The sequence below is a fragment of the Lepidochelys olivacea genome (assembly GCF_965140295.1).
Source record: "Lepidochelys olivacea isolate rLepOli2 genome assembly, chromosome: 18".
Taxonomy (NCBI): domain Eukaryota; kingdom Metazoa; phylum Chordata; order Testudines; family Cheloniidae; genus Lepidochelys; species Lepidochelys olivacea.
In genome coordinates, this window is record NC_140428.1 from 21,221,974 (window position 1) to 21,242,798 (window position 20,825).

A 20,825-nucleotide genomic window follows, 5' to 3' on the forward strand; every position below is an offset into this window, starting at 1 on the left:
GGACATGTAGGAGCCAGCACAGGTAGCAAGGTAAGGCACATGAATATCAGCCACAGTCAGAGAGGTGACCATTTTGTCTTTTTTTCTCTGATTGGGTGTCTGGAAATATTTCCTACGACACGTTAGCTCAGAAGCAGAGCAAGAAGCTCCGGGTGAGTCCTCAAACTCCAGCAAAGAGTAAGATGTTCACAGTGGGAAGGCTTATTGTAACTCTTGAGTTGGTTGTACAAGAGAGACAGAAGGTCCTTAGAAGTCCTCCACAAAGGCTATAAGAATTCAGAGATTTTCCTCCAGTGTTTCAGCACCTCGCCTATAGCGCCAGAAGTGCTTAGTGAAGTTTGGAGCATTGTTAAACATCTACTCCCAAGTTGAGAGCAATCGCTCCATTCCTTACAGGAGAACAAGATACCTGGTAGACCCCAGAGAAACACATGAATACTGACCAGTGAGAGATCTTCCTGCTTGGAATGCTCCTTTAAAGAAAGGAAGGTTCCTATATCAAGGATTGCCCCCATTTCACAAAGGGGATGGCAATAGAAGATGGCCTCTTCTCTATGCTATCAAGAGGAATAATTGCAATTCATCATACACTTATGGCATCATCAGATTTGCTGCAGCAAACCATCATTACCTGTGCCAGCTGAGCGATTGTTGGTACCCAAGCCTTTTCCCCATTGGAAAGGAAAGCGTGCGGATGTTTCATTTTTTAGATGCCCTACTTGTAAAAGCAGAATCGTTTCACAAGACATCACTTCCAGAACAATACAGATGTACAGCTGCTGGGTCCATTATACAGCTCAAGGAGAGCTCTTCTAAATGTGTCTCAAGGGAATCTTACCCTCTTGGGAGGAAGATTTTTCATGGGAATCTGGGAATTCTTCCCACACACCGCTGTCTCTCTAGATGAAACACTGTAACGTAGATCCTGCTTCTAATGGGATCTTGTAGGGGTGATGGTGTAATGGTCCGTTCTTCGGCTCAGAATATTTTAATCTCTTTCCTTAGGGCTTGTATGCAGTAGGGCTTACTTTGGTCTAATTCAAGTCACTCAGGGGGTGTGAAAAAGCCACCCCCTTGAGCGACGTAAGTTACACCAACCTAAGCGCTGTTGTGGGCAATGCTGTGTTGGCGGGAGAAGCTCTCCCCGTGACATAGCTACCGCCACTCGGGGAAGTGGAGTAAGGACGCCGATGGGATAGAGCGTCCGCACTCGCCGTATGACAGCATCACAGCTGCATCGGGTATAGCTGCACCGCTGCAGCTATTCCATTGTAGACTAGCCCTTAGGCCACAGGGGACAATTTTTGTGCAGCCTTTGAAAGTCCTTTAAATTATTGTATGGCAGCTGGTTAAACTGACTTATTGTCAGACCAACCTTTAACTGATCCAGGCTCATTTGAGAATAACAATGGATACCAGGCTTCTGGGATAGTATGCCAGAATGGCATGCTCGTTGTGACAAGGCAGATAAGAGAGTCATATTGCAGCATACTGAAGTCAGCCAGCAATGACTTCAAAACATTTTTCTGCACTAGGAACATCAAGAGTATAGCAGGTATCCTATTAGAGGCCAGTGACAGGACCGCAGTGGCCTATATAAATTGACAAGGGGGCAAAGAGACCTCAGTCCTACATCAAGAAATGATTCAGATGTGCTACTGTGGCTGGGGAAGAGGAAGATGACAATAAAAACAACTTATATCCAAACAAAACTAAATCGTTCAGTAGATCGGTCCAACAGACAGGCCTTCCCCCCAGGAGAATGGGAACTCTACCAACAGATGTTCTGCCAAAGAGCGAATATGTGGAATTTCCCTGTGATACACTTCACTAGCATCCAGGAGCGGCAGGGAAGTACAAGACCGTTCCAGACATCAGGAGGAGGAAACGCACAAGATAGATGACTTTTTGCTCTTGGGCTGTGTGCGGCCAGTAATGGTGTAAGCGTTTCCCACCTCTTCCTTTTCTGCCACGAATAGCCAGAATAATAACAGAGGCGAAGAGAAGGTTAGATAGGTCACTTCTTACTGGACCCGTGGCTCCCAGTTTTCATGGTCAAGGTCGATGCCATTCCGTGAACCCTGAAAAATTCTGCTGTATTTGAGAAGAGCTTACTGTATAGGTACTCCATCTGTCTGCCCACGGCAACCTAATGGATAAGGCATTGGCGTCCTAAGCCAGGGATTGTCAATCCGTGTCCCATCCGGGGTGAGATGGTATTTCTCTTTCAAGGATTGTGGTGGATGCTCCATCACTGACAATATTAAAATCAAGGTTAGATGTTTTTCTAAAAGATCTGCTCTAGTCCAAGCAGGAATTAATTCAGGGAATTTCTCTGACCTGTGCTATGAAGGAGGGGAGACTAGCTGATCAAAATGGTCCCTTCTAAGTTTGGAATCTATGCATCTGGAAAGAATGAAACTAACTGCCAACTGAGTTGATCTGCAGTCCCAAACCCTGCAGTCCCAGGACCTTAGTGATACCAGATCAAATTAATCACTTGGTGTGAGTGAGTGCAGTTCCCACCTACATCAGTGGGAGGCGTATCCACTTTTGCACTGTGGCTTGTTCCTCATGGCTGTTGGAGCATTTGCTGGAACAGGTGAGAGCTTTGTCTGAGGAGGGATCTTTTCTCAGTGTCTCTCAGATGAAGTTATTCTTAGTCCAGCTCTAAAACATCTAGAAAAGATAGCTTCTTTCCCTCTCCTGGACCAACAAGTGTTGCTCTTCTGTCATTGTGCCCTAAGCCTCAACAACTTAAGGAAATTCAGCTGTGTTCTCCAGACATGCATGGGGCAACAGGGTATTTCTGTTCTGGGATTCAACCCCGGAGGCAATCGGATTCTTTGTTTTGATTCATTCTGGTGCATTTTGGTGATGAGGTCTTGAAAGGGTTATGAGGTGTAAGCCATCCTCAAGGTGCATTAAATCTGCCATGCAACAAGCTTTACCTGCAGCCAATAAGACTCCTCCTGTGATAGTTATGAAAGTTTGGCATAAGTCACCTGGAGGATTCTTATGCTGCTGTGAGGGGGGAGAATAACACCGGAAATCGCACATTGTCTCTGGATCTCAGCCCCTATGAGAAAATAAATTGTCAGGTATGTAGAAATGTCCCCTTTTTCCAGCCGTCACTTCATTTAAAAAAAATTTTTTTTTTAACTGACAGTTTCAAAAGTAGATTGATCCCAAAGTTCAACCTACCTAAAACTTCAGACCAAGCAGCCCAGCACTTACGAGGGAGTCTGTATTAACAAACCAACCTGCACGCATGATGGAAGAAAACACCTTCGAGGAAGGAAACGGGTTTTTGGTTTTGACTGTTATGAACAATGGTGTGAAAAAAAATATTCCCGCAAATTTGAAAAATAGCTTTTGAACAGAGTTCTCCTTTTGAAAACATTTGCTGGGCAGGATTCATTCCAGCTATTGGGCATGCCAGCGTAATGGTCAGTTGCCACTTTTGGTAGGAGAACAGTGTAAATATTGCTCTCAAACGATGGCCTAGGAAGAACAAATATAGAAGGAAGCATGAGTGCAAGTGTTAGAAAAAACAAGGAGGGCTGGATTTTCTTATCCTTTGTCCTTATTCAGTGCCTTTCATCTGGCAATCTCAAAGCTCTTTACAAAGTTGGGTAAGCATTATTACTTCTCTTATAGGTGGGGAAACTGAGGCATGGAGCAATGGAATGGCTTGCCCATGGTCATGCAGTGAACCAAGCCTAGAACTCAGGTCTTCAGGTTCCCTCTCCTTTTGCTTTTTTTTTTTTTTTTTTAAACCTTTCTGCCAATTGGGTTTTCATTAGAGATGGGAACAACCAGGACTGGTTTGGATCAAGGTCTTGTTTTATATGAACCCCCAGATTGTTGGGGAAGAAAGGGTGTTGTTCCTGTGAATGGCTCTCATTTTGGCCATGTGACAGGGCGCAGGGGCAACCACCTCTTCTAGCAAACAGAGAATTAATAGTAACTCAGGCTTGCATGGGTGTGGGGAGGGAACATTGCAGTAGCAGCTCCAGGACCAGGCATAGAGAGAGTTTGCCTGAGAGACTATTCCCTGAACCTATGGGCCTAGGGGAAATATTTTTGCTACATTTTGATGTTTATCTGTGATCGGGAGATAAAATTCTCACTGGAAGTGGGATCTGACGGGCTGACTGTGTGTGTGTGTGTATGTCTCCAGTCAGCCCCAGTGTTTTTTTATTTCATTAGGCCCAAAGCAGAAAACTTCAAACAATCCCAAGACTGGAAAAAGTCCCCGTGGCCTAGCGTGCTGTAATTCCTGCTCACCTGTTTGTCTCATTGCCTATTCTCCCTGTGTTTGGAAACTTACCCAAGGGCTTGTCTGCACTGCAGGAGAGACTTGGCTTCGGCTTAGCTACGTGGGTGTAACTGCACCCGTGCAAACCCCTCGTGCAGGCTTGTTGAACTGATGTTAAAAAGCAATAGGCTGGCCCAGTGGTTAGGGTGTTAATCTGGGATTTAGGAGACCTGGGTTCCATTACCTGTTCCGCCTCAGACTTCCTGTGTGACCTTGGGCAAGTCCCATAGCCTCTCTTGACCTCAGGACCCCATTTTGTGAAACAGGGATGATAATTCTCTTCCTCACAGGGTGCTACGACAAAAAATGCAGCAAAGACTGTGAGGTGCTCAGAAACTACAGCATTGGAGGCCATACTCATACCTAAGAGAGAGATGCTGGTGCAGCTTAGCTTGGTTTCAAAGCTACATAACGCTAACTGGGCTGGGGGCAGCCAAGCCCTGAGATGCCTGTGAAGCAGATGCTTCTTGCCTCAGGGACCTCCTTCTTCTGATGTTTATTACCATTCATAGATTATAAAGGCAGAAGGGACCACTGTGATCTTGTCTGACCTCCCGTATGACAGGCCATAGGGCTTCCCTGAGTTAATTACATTAATGTGTGTGTTGCTTAAAATCCAATCAGAAGGAAAGGAAACACACTCTCCCCCTCCCCATCGTGTGTTAACAAATTCTGTCAGGAGCCAACCCGTTCTCGCAGGCCTCTCAGCCAGCTCCAATATGCATCGGTGGACATGGCCCAGAAGATACAAGAATAGATGACATGATGCTTTTTAAAGTGTAACAGGATGGCAGTGTGCAGGTCAAGTCTTCCTAAAATGGCTGAGCCAGTAGAGGATAACAGCCTACTGCTGCTGCCAGCTGCTGAGTTCCTCCTATAGGTCAAGCAGCAGGAGGTCTTTGCTGCCGTGCAGCTTTGGGATTCCTGCTTTGCTGATGACCCTTGCCGGGAGGCGCTTTGGGATCGGGGCCCTGCCTGCTTTTGTGCTTGTACCGCCTTAGTGCATTCTTGGTGCCTCTGGAAACAAGTAATAAATAATAAACGTGTTAGCCATCAGGTTAGGAGCTGGACTGAATTTGACAGGGAGGCAGAAAATAGCTGCTCTGGAAAGCTGCTGACTGTTGTTTTATTCATTTGTTCATTACTGAACATTGGAGCAGGGAATAAGGCAGGAGGGCTGGACAGCTTGTTCTATCTGTGACCCCTGTTTTAATGGTGAAGTGGGTAAGCGCCTGGGATCTGAGCTGCTGCTGCTGCAACACTGGATTTGCTATCGAAACAATCAACATGGTAGACCGACCACTGGTCTAGAACGTTTAACGAAGGCCCCGGGGAGAATATAGGCTTATTCTGAAACCGAATTGACCCTTCCTTAGGTGTTCATATTAATCACAGCCAAGCCTAATTGCAAACTCTGGGCGAAAGAACAGTTAATTATCCTATGGGGGGATGTTTAGTCGCTTTTCTTGTGTCATTTCCCTAATTAAAGCAACTTGGCTGGGCTTTTTAAAATCACTTCCAAGAACTCAGAACCTCCTGTCCCTTCTCCAAATTTTATTATCAATAAAAAGAGAAAGAAATGCGGTCTGGACTTGAGGATTTCCTCCACATATGGAACAGATTTAGCATTCTTCAGCTCTCAGCAGTGGCAACACACAGATCTTATTCCTCGCCCCCTGCCCCACCAATTCCCTCTCGACTCCGTGTGTTTCCCACAGCTACGCATGAGGGTGGGGGGAAAAGTATACCCTGTAGCTTCTTTCTTTCTTTTCCACTCCACCACGCGGGCTTGAACGTCAGTGTAGACTCCATTCCATTTTAGTGCAATTACACGAGCATAATGGAGTAGAGCAGGGGGTCTATGGCAGGTGAGGGACAGCAGCGTGCCATTAAAAATCTGGCCCGGCCCACCCTTCTCCGCCCCCGCCCCCTGCTTTCTCCTTGCAGGGCAGGCAAGCTTCCCCCTCCCCCCCCACCTCTTACCCCAGAGAGCAGGGTTCCCTCCCCTCCTTCTCTCCCTCCCTGCGGCCGATCAGCTGACGGCCCTTGCTACGGAGGGGGAGAGGTAAAAGCGGGAAGGGGGTGGAGTTGGCATAGCCCCTCCAGCCCCCTGCCATGAGCCTGGGAGCACCCGTGCACCCCCCTCACACACACCCAGCCCTCTGCCCTGATCCCTGCACCCCCCACACACCCCAGCCCTCTGCTCTGACCCATGAACCCTCCTCACACGCACCCAGCCCTCTGCCCTCACCCCTGCACCCCCCACACATCCCAGCCCCATGCCCTGACCCCTGTACCCCCCACAACCCTAGCCCTGACTCTGGCACCCCCCACACACCCCCAGCCCCCTGCCCTGACTCCTGCCCCTCCTCACACATCCCCAGCCCCCTGTCCTGCACCCCCACATCCACACCCCCACCCTGAGCACCAAACGGGAGCTCCTGCACACACACCCACACATTCCCACCTGCGCCCCTTGCACCACATGGGAGCTGCCCAGGTAAGTGCTCCACAGCCAAGCCTCCTGCCCCAACCCTGAGCCCCCTCCCTCATTCTAGCTCCTGGCCAGACCCTGCACCCCAACTCCCAGCCTGCTCCTTCACCCCCAGCCCTGTTCTCAGTGCACTCCCACCCTCATCTCAGTGCAGAGAGAGGAGGAGGATGGGCCAGAACCAGGGAGAAAGTAGGTACCTACTCTGTGTGGACAGGGCCGGGACCCCAGACCAGCAACGGGCTGAGTGGGGCCGGCAGCTGGGACCCTGGCTGGCAGCAGCCGGCGGACGGAACCCCAGACTGGCAGTGGGCTGAGCCGCTCAGCCCACTGCTGGTCTTGGGTCCCGGCTGCCGGCCCCGCTCAGCCTGCTGCCGGTCTGGGGTTCTGGCTGCCGGCCCCTTGCCAGCCAGGGTCCCGGCCGTAGGCCCCGCTCAGCCCGCTGCTGACCTAGGTGAACGAAACCCCAGGCCGGCAACGGGCTGAGCGGGCTGGCGGTGTAAGATCAGCATTTTAATTTAATTTTAAATGAAGCTTCTTAAACATTTTGAAAACCTTGTTTACATACGACAATAGTTTAGTTATATGATATATAGACTTATAGAGAGAGACTTCTGAAAAACGTTAAAATGTATTACAGCCACGCGAAACCTTAAATTAAAGTGAATAAATGAAGACTCGGCACACCACTTCTGAAAGGTTGCCGACCCGTGGAGTAGAGAATTGGGCCCTTCAGTGTGAGCAGAACTTACATATTTGCAGGCATACTGCTTTTCTGTGCGTGTGTCTTTAAATGTTGCTAGTTTTGATGCTGAAGAGGTGTCGTCCACAAGGACTGCACCTGCTCAGCTGTTTGGGTCAATTCCCTGTAGTGTCAGATGTCCAGATTTTGCCTTGCGGTCAATGTGGACTGGCGAGTGCTTTGCTTTTGTATTAGTTTTTTGCATTGAGATTCTGCCGTGCAGCTTGTGTAGCAGAGGCCTTTGCGGCACTGGGATCAATTAAATCCTCACCAGGGACTTTCTAGGAGGAATCTTTCCTTTTCTGGCTGACTTTGAATGTCACAACAGGGCGTTCAGCTGTTTTGACCTCCTTGCAGTAGCTCCCAGGGCAGGAAACCTTTCCTAACCCTGCCCTCCAGCCCAACTTCTGCACTCTCCACCAGTCATTCCATCTGCAGGCTTTCACAGAGCTCTTATGCAATATTGCAGTTTTTGTATTCTTGCCTAAGGAGAACACAGCTCCGGGGGAAGAGTATGGATGGGAGTTGGGATGGGTAGGTGTAGAGTGGTTTTATTTTGTAACTCTGATCACTTCAATTAGCCATGGTGAGCCAGAGCCTTTCCCACCCTCTGGAAGGGAAGAAAGATTATCATAATTCTTCTTCTTCCTCCTTCTGTTCCACAACAGAACCATTATCTGTTTGCAGGCTTCTGGTACACTCAGGTACAATTGTTCCCAAGTTGTTTTGTCTTTTTAGTGCCATTGCAGCTTTAACCTTTGGTAAGCTGTGGACTTAAATTTCATGTTAATTTCTATCTCCTGAGGCCATGGGGGGAAAGTGACTGCCTGTGATTTAAAAAATAAGACAGTGAAAGCAATTAATGGTATCAAAAGATCCTAGGAGGGTGAAGTTTGAATGACTGGCAGCTGGACTGGCACGGGAACAGCTAGGTGGGTAGTGGGGTGTGAGTGGGAAATAGCGGGATATTGACTCAAATTCCAGCTGGGTTTCATTAGTCCATATCTTAACCTGCAAAAATAATCATAAGCAATGTATAAAGGGAAAAAAGAAGCTGATAGTACATAGGTGATTCTGCTCTGCGTCCAGAGCTTATCATTCTGAGAGCTGTAGAGAAATGTTTGACTTCCTAATTACACCAAAAAAAGGATGAAATTGTCTATTTTCCCCCCTCGATCCAAGGGCGAGAGAATCTTTGGGTTATGAAAGGGAGTGCTAGCTCTGACGGGATTTCCTCTGCGCTCAGTCAGTGTTTGTGCTGGAAGCACACGGCTGGATGACTTTTTTTTTTTTTTTTAAACCATATGTTTTTTGGGGATGATTTCCCTGGGACAACACCTGTATGGTAACTGTGCAACAGCCGTAATGCTCTTATTAGCCTTTAGGGTGGCTGGTGCTTAACCCATTGACGACTGGAATCAGTCTGTGTAGAAGGGCTTTAATTAACCTCCGTGTTACTATTATCTGTGTCCCCTCTATAAAACGAGGGTGATAACCTGTCCTTTCTTCCACCCTAGCTATGTTGTAGGCTCTTTGGGCCTGTCACTGCCTCTCACTACCATCTAGTCTACATGCGGTTTTTCTACTGGTTTAACTACTTTGGTTAGGGGTGTGATTTTGTACCAACATAGTTAAATTGGTAACAGCCCTTAATGTGGAGAAATGTACACTGGTATAAAGGTGAATAAACCAGGTATGGAAATGAGGTTTATACTAATATTAAGCAGCTTTATACTGGTATAACTGTGTCCACGCCAGGGGGTTGTACTGCTTTAACTATATCAGTTTCTAGAGAAATATAGCGATACAGAAACAGTTGTAGATCTGTGTGTACAGCATGTAGCATATTGGGGCTTCTAGGCAGGGGTACCTACGGGGTAGAACACTGGCCTGAGTTCCGTTCACAGCTTTGCCACTGGCCTGCTGGTTGACCTTGGGCAAGTCACTTCATCCCTGTGTGCTTCAATTTCCTCATCTATAAAATGGGGATAATGACAGTGACCTTGTTGGTAAAGCACTTTGAGATCTATGGCTGGAAAGCGCTGTATAGGAGCTGGGTGGTGTGACTGTTGTCTCAGTTGGGGGTCATAATATAAAAACTGTCCCAGTTAAGATCCGCTGGGGCATTTGTGCTGGAGCCCTTGTGGTATAAACAAGTGGGATTTGCTGGCCAGGTGTTCTCTGTATGGGCCCCTCGGCTTTGCTCCTCTTGACCCACTTTGATCTGAAATAGCCCGCATCTGATTAAGACACACTGCAAAATTAATTTGTTCCCCCAAACATTTGAAAATTGGGGGGATAGGGAAGTATTTAAAGGGGAGGGAGATTTGAGTTTCAAGTTGCCGGTCTCACTGGTAGAAGTATCATTGTACATGCTGCGTAGTGGATGTATACGTTTTTAGTGATTGCTGATCATCTGTACAAAGGCATCTGGGTAATGCGGAGAATCTCTATGTTTTTAGTAAATTTCTGTCATGGTATGGGAGGATGAGAGTTTCCCTCCTTATCCTCACTTCCCCACTCCCTAGTGACCTGTGGCTTTTCACATAGCACCTGGTGGTTAATCAGAATGGCTTAGTGACAGGAACGGGGAGGACTGGCTGGGAAAAGAGAAGTTTTGAAAAATGAAATGACTTGCTGAGTAATACTGGGAGGCATGTTCCTTCTAGGTACTGTGCACTACCCCAAGGAACCTTCTAATATGAATCAGAAATTGGCAGCTCCTTAAGAGATCACTACTTAGAGCTCTGGTCCCCATTAAAAAGACACCACTTACTGTGCAGGGGAATCAAGGTATTTCTAAAGGGAACTAACTGCTGGAGCTCGACACTCCTTCTGCAGTGAGTGTTGGTAAATGTTGACTTTTATAATGGTAACCACTCTACACTTCTGGCTGAGAGGAATAAAAAGCCACATTGCCATTTTTAGACTGGTCTGTCATGTGTATGTTCACATGAAGGCTAGTTGCTTTTCAGAAACCCATCACTTGCTTTTTTTAATACAGCATGTATATTTAACCATGGTGGGAAGGAACTTTCTTCCTGAGCTCTGCTCGTTATCTGTTTACACGCTGAAGCCTGGGAGTTGATTGCTCTAGTAGCTGCTATCCTCATTCACATAACTGCTGGTGGTATTTTTATTTGCAAGGCTATCTAATCCTTTACTGAGTAATTAGCTCCCATAATATCTTGTGACAGTGAGTTCCACAGATTAAAAAGTACATTTTTAACTGTGCTGCCTCAGTTTCTCTAGGTGTCCTCTTGTCCTTGGGCTATAGGAGATAAATAAAGTGATTTCATTCATTAATGAGATGCAAGTGGGAGGTAGTTCCAGATTCAGCTTTGCTTGTGAATTCATTTAGTCTCGATTGAGACTTTTCTGAAGGGCTTGATTCAGTTTCGCCTCTTGCCTTTGCTAAAAAACTCATACACCTCACTGGGTGCTCTGCATTTCTCTAGCAGAGGCATTGCCTTCCTGCTGCGGAGATAGCAGGGGCCATTATATAAATTCAGGACGACTCTGGGAGTAACAAGTAATGCTCAAGTGACACTCTGACCATCAAGATAGATCATCCTTTATGTCAGCCGTGGATTAGGCTAAGTGTTTGTTCCTCCAAAGTTGTAATGTGAGCTTGGGTGACATATGCAGCTCTGCAACAGGAGCAGGGGTGAACGAGAAATAGCACAAAGGGGTTGGGGGAAAAGTGTCCTCTTGAACTTGGGCTGCTGATAGACAAGGAGTTATTCCCTGAAGACACACAGCATGTGGGCCTGGGTTTCATGGCTGCAAGTTACAAGCCCTGTGTTTCTGACGGGAACTGCTGGGGTTCAGGACCCTGCTGCACGTGGAGCGTTTACCCTACAAAGGTAGAGTTACAGGAGAGGCCTCTGGACTCTCTAGCTTTTCAAGGCTCTGATGCAAGAAATTATTGTAAAGGGACATTGAGAGGTTGGCGTAGGCATGCACGAGGGGGCTTTCAGAAACCCCAGCGTTCATCATGTTATGAATATAAAAAGTAAATAAAGGGGAACAGTGTGTTTTGAAAAGAATAAAATTCTCTTGCAGTGTTTGCAATTCAACTATTGCAGCCTCCTGCTAATGTATGAGACCTGCACATAATCCTGCTGCCACATGGACAAGCCTTCCTAGTTGCAAGATGCCGAGGCTCCATCAAATATCTATAAAGCCCCTACCTACCTATACATAATAATGCCATTGCAGTTTCTGAATGCATACTGGCACATAGCATCGCTTTGCTGAATTCATGCTTAACTACCTGCCACTTGTGACATTGAACCACTCGGAATCCAAGTATCTGCTGGTACCTGTATTAACAGTGTTCACCTGCACAGGTGCCTCTTGCTGATGTAATCCGCCTATGGCATTGACAAGGGATGTTGGATCTGATCCGAGAGAGAACAATTCCATTGTCTTTAGTGGACTTTGGATCAGGCCCAGTGTGTTGATTAACAGTTCTATTTTACTCACCCAGGGCCTCATCCAGAGCCCTTTGAAATCAGCGGTAAGAGTCCCCTTGATTGAAGCATACTCTGGGTCAGGCCTGTAGTTGCCTGTATACCCAATATAAATGCAAGTTTATGTCCACTAGTAAATACCCCTGCATGGATTAAGAAAGTGAAATTGATTGGAAACTGACAAAACTAAAGGACAGAATTGACTCTTCCAGTCTGTTTAATTGCCTGACCTGGGAGAAACAGAAAACAACCCCTCAATGGAATAATAGTACAAATAAAACTTTAAACACTGCAATTCATTTTTAACATTCTAGTAAGTTTTCAGTAGCACAGTTTAGGCATTTTAAAATTAAATACTCAGGGTCCGTTTTTCACTCCGCCACATGGGCTTAAACATCAGTTTAGACTCCATTCCATTTTAGTGCAATTACGTGGGCACAATGGAGTGGAGAATCAGGCCCTTCAGTGCAACTAGGTTGTCCCTTTTTCGGATCAGGTCTGGGTGCCACTTGAGCAAATCAAACAAGAGAGCACAGTCCAGGTGTAGCTAGACCTGGCTCGAAGCCTAGTGGATATTTTCTGTCATTGGGTGCTTGTTTGTTTTTAAGTAGAGAGAGTCTCTCTCAAATCACTTTTAAGCCGGTAGGAATGGAGCGCTTGCCTTTTGTCAGATGCAGTTGTGACTTTGGGGGAGGAGATGGGGGGTGCCACTGAACCACACTTTGTCCTGGGGTTTAAGTGAAATGAATGAATTTATAGAGGTGCAGAGTATTATAAATGTTGGAAGAACCTGTGTTGTAGTAAGGCCATTAGTTCTGTTCATGGCCTGGTGGGCTCTTTCTGTAGGTTTAGTGCCTCCTTTTCTGTCGCACTCTCACTCTTGTTAGGTCTGATGAGTCCCTGAGCAGTCACTGAGACCTGGTAACTGCTCTAAGGTACCGTAATGGCCATAAAATGGTTTTTATTATCTGATCAGCGCTGTTCTCTTTAGCCTGCGAAGTCACAGCAGAGAGCATATTGCAATTATTTTGCCGCGGAAATTTGCACACCCTCCTCTCCACCCCCTTTAATTGTTATGATAAATTGCAACTTCAGGAAAATATATAAAGCTCTGGGATGATATAGCCAACTGATTTTCAGCCCTGACCTTTCAGCGTGACTGGAGCCAGGTGCAAACAGGACCCTTTCACAGAACACGCCACACACGCCATAGCTACGAAGGATCGCTTTAGACAGAAGCTGAGCTCTGTACAGATTTGCTAACAGAGAACTGTATGCAGTAGAGCGGGAGGGAGCCAAGTGGGGAGGAGAAGCCCCGAGCCTGTGGAAGGTGTCTGGGGTGAGGGAAGCAGAGCCTCCCGGGCAAGTTCCTCCAGGCCTTATAGACTTTAGAAACTGCTCTTTGTACGAACCACGTGGTTGGGTCTCCTGTAATCTTGAAGGAGGCAGGCTGATGTAGGTGTGTGGTTTTTGGGGTGACAGCCGTTGTCTGTAGCATCGTCTCTTGGAAGCCCCTGAGCTACCCCCTCATGTAGGCTTCAGACCAACTCACTCAGCTCTGGCAAATGTGCTGTTTTGCAGCCGAGGGTGGGCACTTGGGAATCAAACAGCCATCCTGCCCGCTGCAGCATGTCCCAAGATCCGTACAAAGCCTGGGATGTCCAAGGACTTAGAGGGGTTTGCCCTGTTGCTGTTCCACAAGGGTTTGGACTCCACCACCACCTCTTTACTCACCACTCCCAGTTCCTCCCACCCTGCCCCAGGAATAATTTGCAAGTAAATTGAAAATGTTCTTCCTGGGGAGTGTCTTATCTCCTACGTATGAAGGTTCCCCCCATTTTCAGGCCAGTTTGACCCATTGCTTCTCTGTCCCCTGATGTTTGCTGCTCATAGCAGCTGCTTTGGCTCTGAAATGCATGAGAATGGGAAGCTAACAGGCCTCCTTTGGGTTACACCTTTAGGTGGATGTAGCTAATTGTTGCCATGATCAGGGCTCCTCTTAATTAACATAACTGGAAAGTCAGTGGCAGACGCAGAAGAGACGTTTTCATTTGGCGTTCTTGGAAAAGTTTGAAATGTATTTAATGAAAAAAAAGAAAAAAGACTTACATTGAGGTTTATTCAGCTATCCAGTAGCTCTCCCCTGCTTTTCCAGAGCATTTCATTTGTCAGGATTATTTGGAAGGTCTGAGCTGCAGCCTCTGTGAACCTCTGTGAGGGGAAATGTTGCTTTGCATTTATCTGACCTGGCCTGACACACTTCACCTTCTTCTCTCTGCAAGTCCCTCCCGAAAGCACGCTCCTGCCGAGAGGGCCACAAGGCCTTGCCTTTCCCACCGAAGATGATGCATGCATGCATGCAGGGAGGTCACAGGACTCCTGCTTCACTTCACTGCTTTCATGATTCCCCTTCTAATCTTGTATTTATGTTGATGTCTAGTTAGACTTTAAGCTCTAGAGGGCAAGGATCTTAGCTTTGTATCGGTCTGTCTCAGGTCTCCTAAACCCCTTTCACACCGGGTGTGCGAATGTGATGGTTGCCATCTTGCCTGATGGACCTGGGAGTGAATCAGTGTGCTCCTGAGCAGGAAGCGTGAGCTTCTACAGCTTGAGCTAAAAAGCCAAAATTCCCTAACCAGGGCTATAACAAACTCTCATCCTCTGTGGATCAGGCACAGAGTGGGGGACCTGTGGCACACACTCACCGGTGGGTTACACCAGTGGTTCTCAACCAGGGGTACGTGTACCCCGGGGGCTACACAGAGGTCTTCCAGAGGGTACATCAACTCATCTAGATATTTGCCTAGTTTTACAACAGGCTACATAAAAAGCACTAGCGGAGTCAGTACAAACTAAAATTTTCATACAGACAATGACTTGTTTATACGGCTCTATATACACTATACACTGAAATGTAAGTACAATATTTATGTTCCAATTGATTTATTTTATAATTACATGGTAAAAATGAGAAAGGGGGCAATTTTTCAGTAAGTGTGCTGTGACACTTTTGTATTTTTATGTCTGATTTTGTAAACAAGTGGTTTTTAAGTGAGGTGAAGCTTGGGGGTGCGCAAGACAAATCAGACTTCTGAAGGGATACAGTAGTCCGCAAAGGTTGAGAGCCACTGGGTTACACTACCCCAGTCGTAAATGAGATTATTGGGACCAGGGCCCCGTTGTGCCAGGTGCTGTACACGTGTACAACAAAAAGACAGTCCCTGCCTCAAGAGCTTTCAGTCTATTTGTTTGTACTTTGGCTTTCTCAAGAGTTGCGTGGTAATTGACGAACTTGGGCAGGACTGTCCTGGGAGAGTTTGCACAAGCTCCTTCCTCTGTTAAAATCCATCCCGTTCAGCTGGGGTGTGTGAAAAGGACAACGAAAACCGCTGTGGTGATAGCTTCACGTTTGCGGTAGTACAGACTGTTTGCTGTTACAGAAGGACAGAGTTTGCCATCAGACGGTGCGGGGAATTTCTAGTAGAGTCACTGAGAGTTCGGGGGGTGGGTCAGGCCTGTAGGTATTCTGGCTGGGGGAAATTCACCTCAGTGTCGAAAGCCTGCAAGAGGTTGTGTGTGTCTGGGGTGGCTCCCCACCCTCCCCTTATGCACCACTTCAGTCAAAATAGGGCTTAGGGTGAACTTAATTGGAGCATAGCCTTGGTGCTGGGAGGGAGTCTCCCCTCTTATGCATAAAATCTATCCTATATAGGTAGTAGGAAATCTCTTGGAGAGAGGTGGGCTGGGCCCTAGCTCTGCTGTTGTCTTTCCCTCCTGTTGACCTGGCCCAGCAGGAAGAGCCTAGGGAATGGGAAGCGTCTGCCTGTTAGAGCTGCAGCAAGTTTGTGCTGAGTGGGACAGTCATGAGAACCCCCTTGAAAGTCACCTGTATTTGAACCTTCACACCCGTGTTAACTGGGCACTGACTCTCACAACGTAGCAATTTTGAGGAGAGCTTTTTGGTCCTGAGTTGCCTAATCAAATTCTCCTTCTCTTCCCTCTCCCCGATTTTTGTGCCAATTCCTTCTGCTCGCCAGAACCGGGGTCGCCTGGCCGAGAAGAGAACAATCCCTCTGCCTCCCACCAGGCTCCCAAAGAAAGAGCTGCCCTCCATTTTCTCACATAGCGACGACAGCGAGGAGAGTGACAAGGCCAATGGTCAACACCCTGAGGTGAAGCAGGAGGAGGATCTGCATATCAGTATCATGAAAAGAAGGTACTTTCCGGCTGTGGGATGGTGGCACTGCGAGCCCAGAGACGGAGAGCACTTGACGGCGGGTCATGGGACCGTGCCAGAGCTGCCATGGGAAGCTCAAGTTCAAAGGCTGCCTGTTGGCATCATCTCCTGAATTGGAAATGAAAGTGTAGATGTAGCAGATATATAGTCGTTATATGCAAAGAGTGGAAGGGGGATTCCTGCTCTGTGTTCCTTACTGTGACCTACTCACTCCTGTTTGGAGAGGCTGAGGGTCTATGGAGCCTTCAATAGATGTACCATGGAATTTACCTCGTACTAGTGGCACTCGGCCGTTAGACGATAATCTCATTTGACCCTCCGTCCAGTGTTCAGTGACTGTGCTGCATGGGGCCTTTTCAGTCACAGATGGTAGAACGTGGCAAAAGTCTAGGAGCCAGATCCTCAGCTGGTATAAAGATGCTGAAGTTTCATGGGTTCACGCCAGCTGAAGATCTAGCCCTACGTTCCAGTTTGTCCTAACGGGACCGCGGTGATCTAGAACCCTTAAAAACTTTTGGGTGTTGGTAAACAGAACAGTGGCAGGCGGGGGAGGGAGGTGTTTATGCTCCTAATTGGAAATGTCAGATTGCTAAAGACAAAATCCCAGGCTTGGCCTGAAGAATGTGATGGTAAGTATTACGGTAGATGTGTTGAAAGAGCTGTGGGTTAAAAATAGTCAGTAAAACGTAAGGAAAGTGTGTGTGTGTGTGTTGAACATCTCTCTGTACTGTGTGCACTCCTCCTACCTAAAACTGATGCAGAACTGAAAAGGGAATTGAAAATCGTAAGTCACACCTAGGTATCCCCTAAGTTTGGCTCTCGTGAAAAGCCTCGTTGCCCCTGGTATCCAGCTGCAGAACTTTGGGTTCTTGCATCCCTCCGGAGAAATATGTTGTTTATAGGATCTACAACCACAGGAAAATAAATATCCCGAGCGGCTGCATCTTGGCCCCCCCCATGCATGTCATTGCTACTCATTTTGATCATCATCTCTCTCTAATGCATAAAATCGCTCAGATTCCCAGACAAGCTCTATAAAAACAGAGGAGTGGAAACTGAAGGCATGTAATTGCTTTTCTGTGTTTTATGCGTTCTTGCTCCTGAGCAGATAAGCCATTTCCCCTTTCCTCCAAGCAGAAACCGCTACGTGTAACAACTGCGATCTCAGGAATAAGGGAGTCGAAAGAGTAGCCTGGCCCCTCGGGTGAAGCCCGTCTATAACCAAGAGTTGCTCACCCATCACAGTAGTTGGTCAACGGTGCTGGCCAAGGGTTATTAATTGGAAGAGGGGCAGGTGCATCTCGCGCGCTCTCTCTCACATGTGCGTACACACACGAACCTGGCTAAATAGTCCCAAGAAGCTACCATAATTTCCCACCCCCACCCTCCTTTAATTATGCTTTTAATTCGGCAAAAATTACAATGCTAGGCTTTCTCATTAGGATTGTGAGTAACATAATAAATATTTAATTGATATTCAGGGCCCCCAAAATATAAAGTGCTTTTATCTTAAATCTTTAATTACAGTAATTGCTTGGCCTTGTTTATTAGGAAATGCAGAAAAAAATATTCCTTAATTGTCATTAGCTCCTGGTCCTTCCGCTCACCATTTCACTGCCCCTCCTTCCATTTTTTTGATCAGTTTATTGGAAGGTCTCAGTCTAAACCTTGTTTTGAATTCTTAGGCGGAGAGGATCATGCTTTCCAGTTACTTTGAATCCTGTTTATTCCATAGAGACGTTTTTGACCCCACTTTGCTGCCATTGTAGAGGGGCTGTGTGGGGATATTGCATTCGCTTTTTCACTTTCAGACCAGCCCAATCCTCTTTCCATTGGCTTTCAGTGGGAGTTGGATCAGAGGCCCTCTGTGCCTGCAGTTCTTGCTAAGACAGAGCTTCGTTCTGAGAGGAGCTGAGCATTTTAGCCGGAGCTGCCTGCGCTGAGTACCTCTCTGGAGCCTTCCAGAGTAGTCGCAGACTCTGGTACCCTCTAGGGGCCCAGTCTGGGCCCCATTTGTGCTAGTGGGGGGGGGTGGGGTCGATGCTGCAGCATTGTTGCCCAGGATCAGGCCTGTAGCCTGATGTCACAGAAGGTGGTATTCAGAAGGTGGTATTCTTCCTAAAGCCCGGGCCTTGGAGATTCCTCGTGGCGAGCAAAAAATGGCTGCAGGGAATATGTAGCCTAATTCATTGCACACAAACACTTTGCCAGGGAATCTGTTGTAAAAGGTGGGACCTTTGGAAGGTGGAGGGGGAGTAAAGCGTGGAGGTGAAAGAGAGCTTGGTAAAGTTGGTCTGGCTGCTATGTGGGTGTGTCTGTGTAGAGACAGAGAGACCTTGTGCTCTCTGTCCTGTCCCAGAGCTATTCTCGCATATGTCTTGATGAAGGGCTAGAATGGCAGAGGCGGCTCCAATGTGGCCAGGCACTGCAGTGATGGATGCAGTAATCACCAGAAAGAGAGAGTGCATTTTCGATACCCCACCAGGAGGCACCTGCTGCTCACACCTTCACCTTCAGGAATCTCCTAATGCTCTAGCTCTTACACCTTTAAAGCGCACATTACACCCACTCCCACCCCTTGGCCTTGAATGCCCAAAGATGGAACTTGCAGCATTGTTGTAGCCGTGTTGGTCCCAGGGTATTAGAGACACGAGGTGGGTGGGGTCATATCTGTTATTGGACCAGCTTCTGTGAAAGACGCAAGCCTCTGAGCTGCCCAGAGCTCGTCTGCAGGTGGAGCTGTGGGTCAGAGGGGTAGCAGGTGCCATTGCTTAGGGCTGGCTCTGGGGAGAGCAATGGGTAGAAAGTAGCTGGATCCCTTCTGGTCACTGCTCTGCTGCAGTGTACGTGTGCTTGCTGTGCTCGCTCTCTCGTCATGAGCATCACAGTGGAGAGGGAGGAGGGCATGGTCACCCTGGTTTCAGGGAGGCCAACGTCCTCATCATAAAGGCTAGCTGTGTAACAGACATGACAGCTGGTGCGCCATCTGCGTCCTGTTTTCATTCACCTGTTGCAGCCTCCCATAGTGGTGACGGATTGGGCGGAGGTGTCATTGCCTCCAGGGGAGAGGAAGAAATATGCCAAGCTGTGGTCGCAAGGGAGTGAGGTCAGAATGAAGCCAGTCCTAGTGTGTTTCTCTCTCTGTTGTTTTGAATGCTTTTGTTTCCGATTTCACTTTTATGAAACGTCTCCTTCCACCCCCAGTATCAATGTGAGGGAATGTGTGCCAGGAAGGCTTGCCATGTTTAACGAAAAGGGAATGGTGCTTAGTGAGCAGAACAGGGGTCTGTGAGCTCAGTCTCCTGAGTTCTGGTCCAGCCTTTGCCACTGGCACGCGAGGGGACATTAGGCAATGGTTCTCCTTGTGGGTGCACTTTAAGAGCAGGATGTCTGGATTCTGGTGCTCTTGGACTGCATGGTGGAGGAGGATCGACTAGTGCAGCTGTCAGCTCTGTGCATTGCAGAAGGGATATGGCTGGGCAGATTAGGGGCGTGGCAGAGGGTCCTGCCATCCCAACCCATGTGTGCCTGCTAGTGCTTGAGGTTGCTACTGCGGGGAGTGGATGCTGCAACTTCTTAAAGGGGTAGTCGGTGCTGCTGCTGAGCACTCTTTGAAGTCATCTGTGCTACATAGGGAGAGTATACGTAGCCACTGTTGCTTGGCCACTGCATCTCTGCACCCCTCTGGCTGTATCAGCAAGAAAGTAGCCCCTACCCTTTTTCTGTAAAACGGGTACAATAATATTTACCAATCTTGCTGGAGTACTATTGCAAAGATTCCTGAATGTTTGGAAAGTGCTGGGAGGCCCTGGCAGAAAGGTACACTGTCAAATATAAATATCCCGTTATTAATTCTGCAAACAGTAGTTTGTAATGATGGTGACTTGCCATCTCCTTTGCACCATGGGCGCTTTTCTGCAGGCCCTTTACATAGTCGAGGACGGAGGGGTCTTTTTGCAGATGGTGTAATAAAGTAGCCAGTGAGGTCACGCCTCTGCCTGCGAGCATGTTGTTAGGTCCTGATCCCTCACGTTACTGAACATCTGCGGAAGGAGGTGTTGGAAGGAGTCAGAGATGCTCAGCAGTTGCTTTTGGTGCATATAACAAAGTTAAGTAAACCAGACCTGGTAACTGACATGAGCTTGGGTCCCTGTACAGAGATCCAGGTGACCTGTGGTTATAGGTGAGTTGATGCATCTTTTAGCGAGACATCGTGAGCCCTGCTTCACACATTTTACATTAGCATTCTGTGAGCATGCCCTGCATCTGGGAAACAGAAAGTTTCAAATCCTCTCTCTCCCAGCCAGCTTCCTGTGCTGGGATTGTTACTGTAATGCAGTGCTTCTCAACCAGGGGCCTGGGGCCCCCTAGGGGGCCGCGAGCAGGTTTCAGGGGGCCGCTAAGCAAGGCCGGCATTAGAGTTGCTGGGGCCCAAAGCAGAAAGCTGAAGCCCCACTGTATGGGGCTGAAGCCCGGGGCCCCAAGGCCCACCACTCGGGGCTGAAGCCGAAGCCTGAGCAACTTACCTTCGCGGGGGCCCCTCTGGCATGGGACCCCAG

General features: G+C 47.8%; 1 protein-coding gene across 11 annotated transcripts in view; it reads left to right on the forward strand.

Annotated features, from left to right (window-relative positions):
* SAMD11 (sterile alpha motif domain containing 11) overlaps positions 1-20,825 on the forward strand; it is a 217,826-nt gene that overhangs the window by 83,249 nt on the left and 113,752 nt on the right. For 8 of the 11 annotated variants that reach the window (XM_084651899.1, XM_084651902.1, XM_084651898.1 and 5 more), the window contains one exon: positions 16,067-16,245. The exons of the other annotated variants lie outside the window; for them this stretch is intronic. In XM_084651899.1, coding sequence (XP_084508025.1) covers positions 16,067-16,245 — 179 coding nt within the window. The remainder of the gene's footprint in view (positions 1-16,066; positions 16,246-20,825) is intronic. 11 annotated transcript variants of the gene reach the window in all.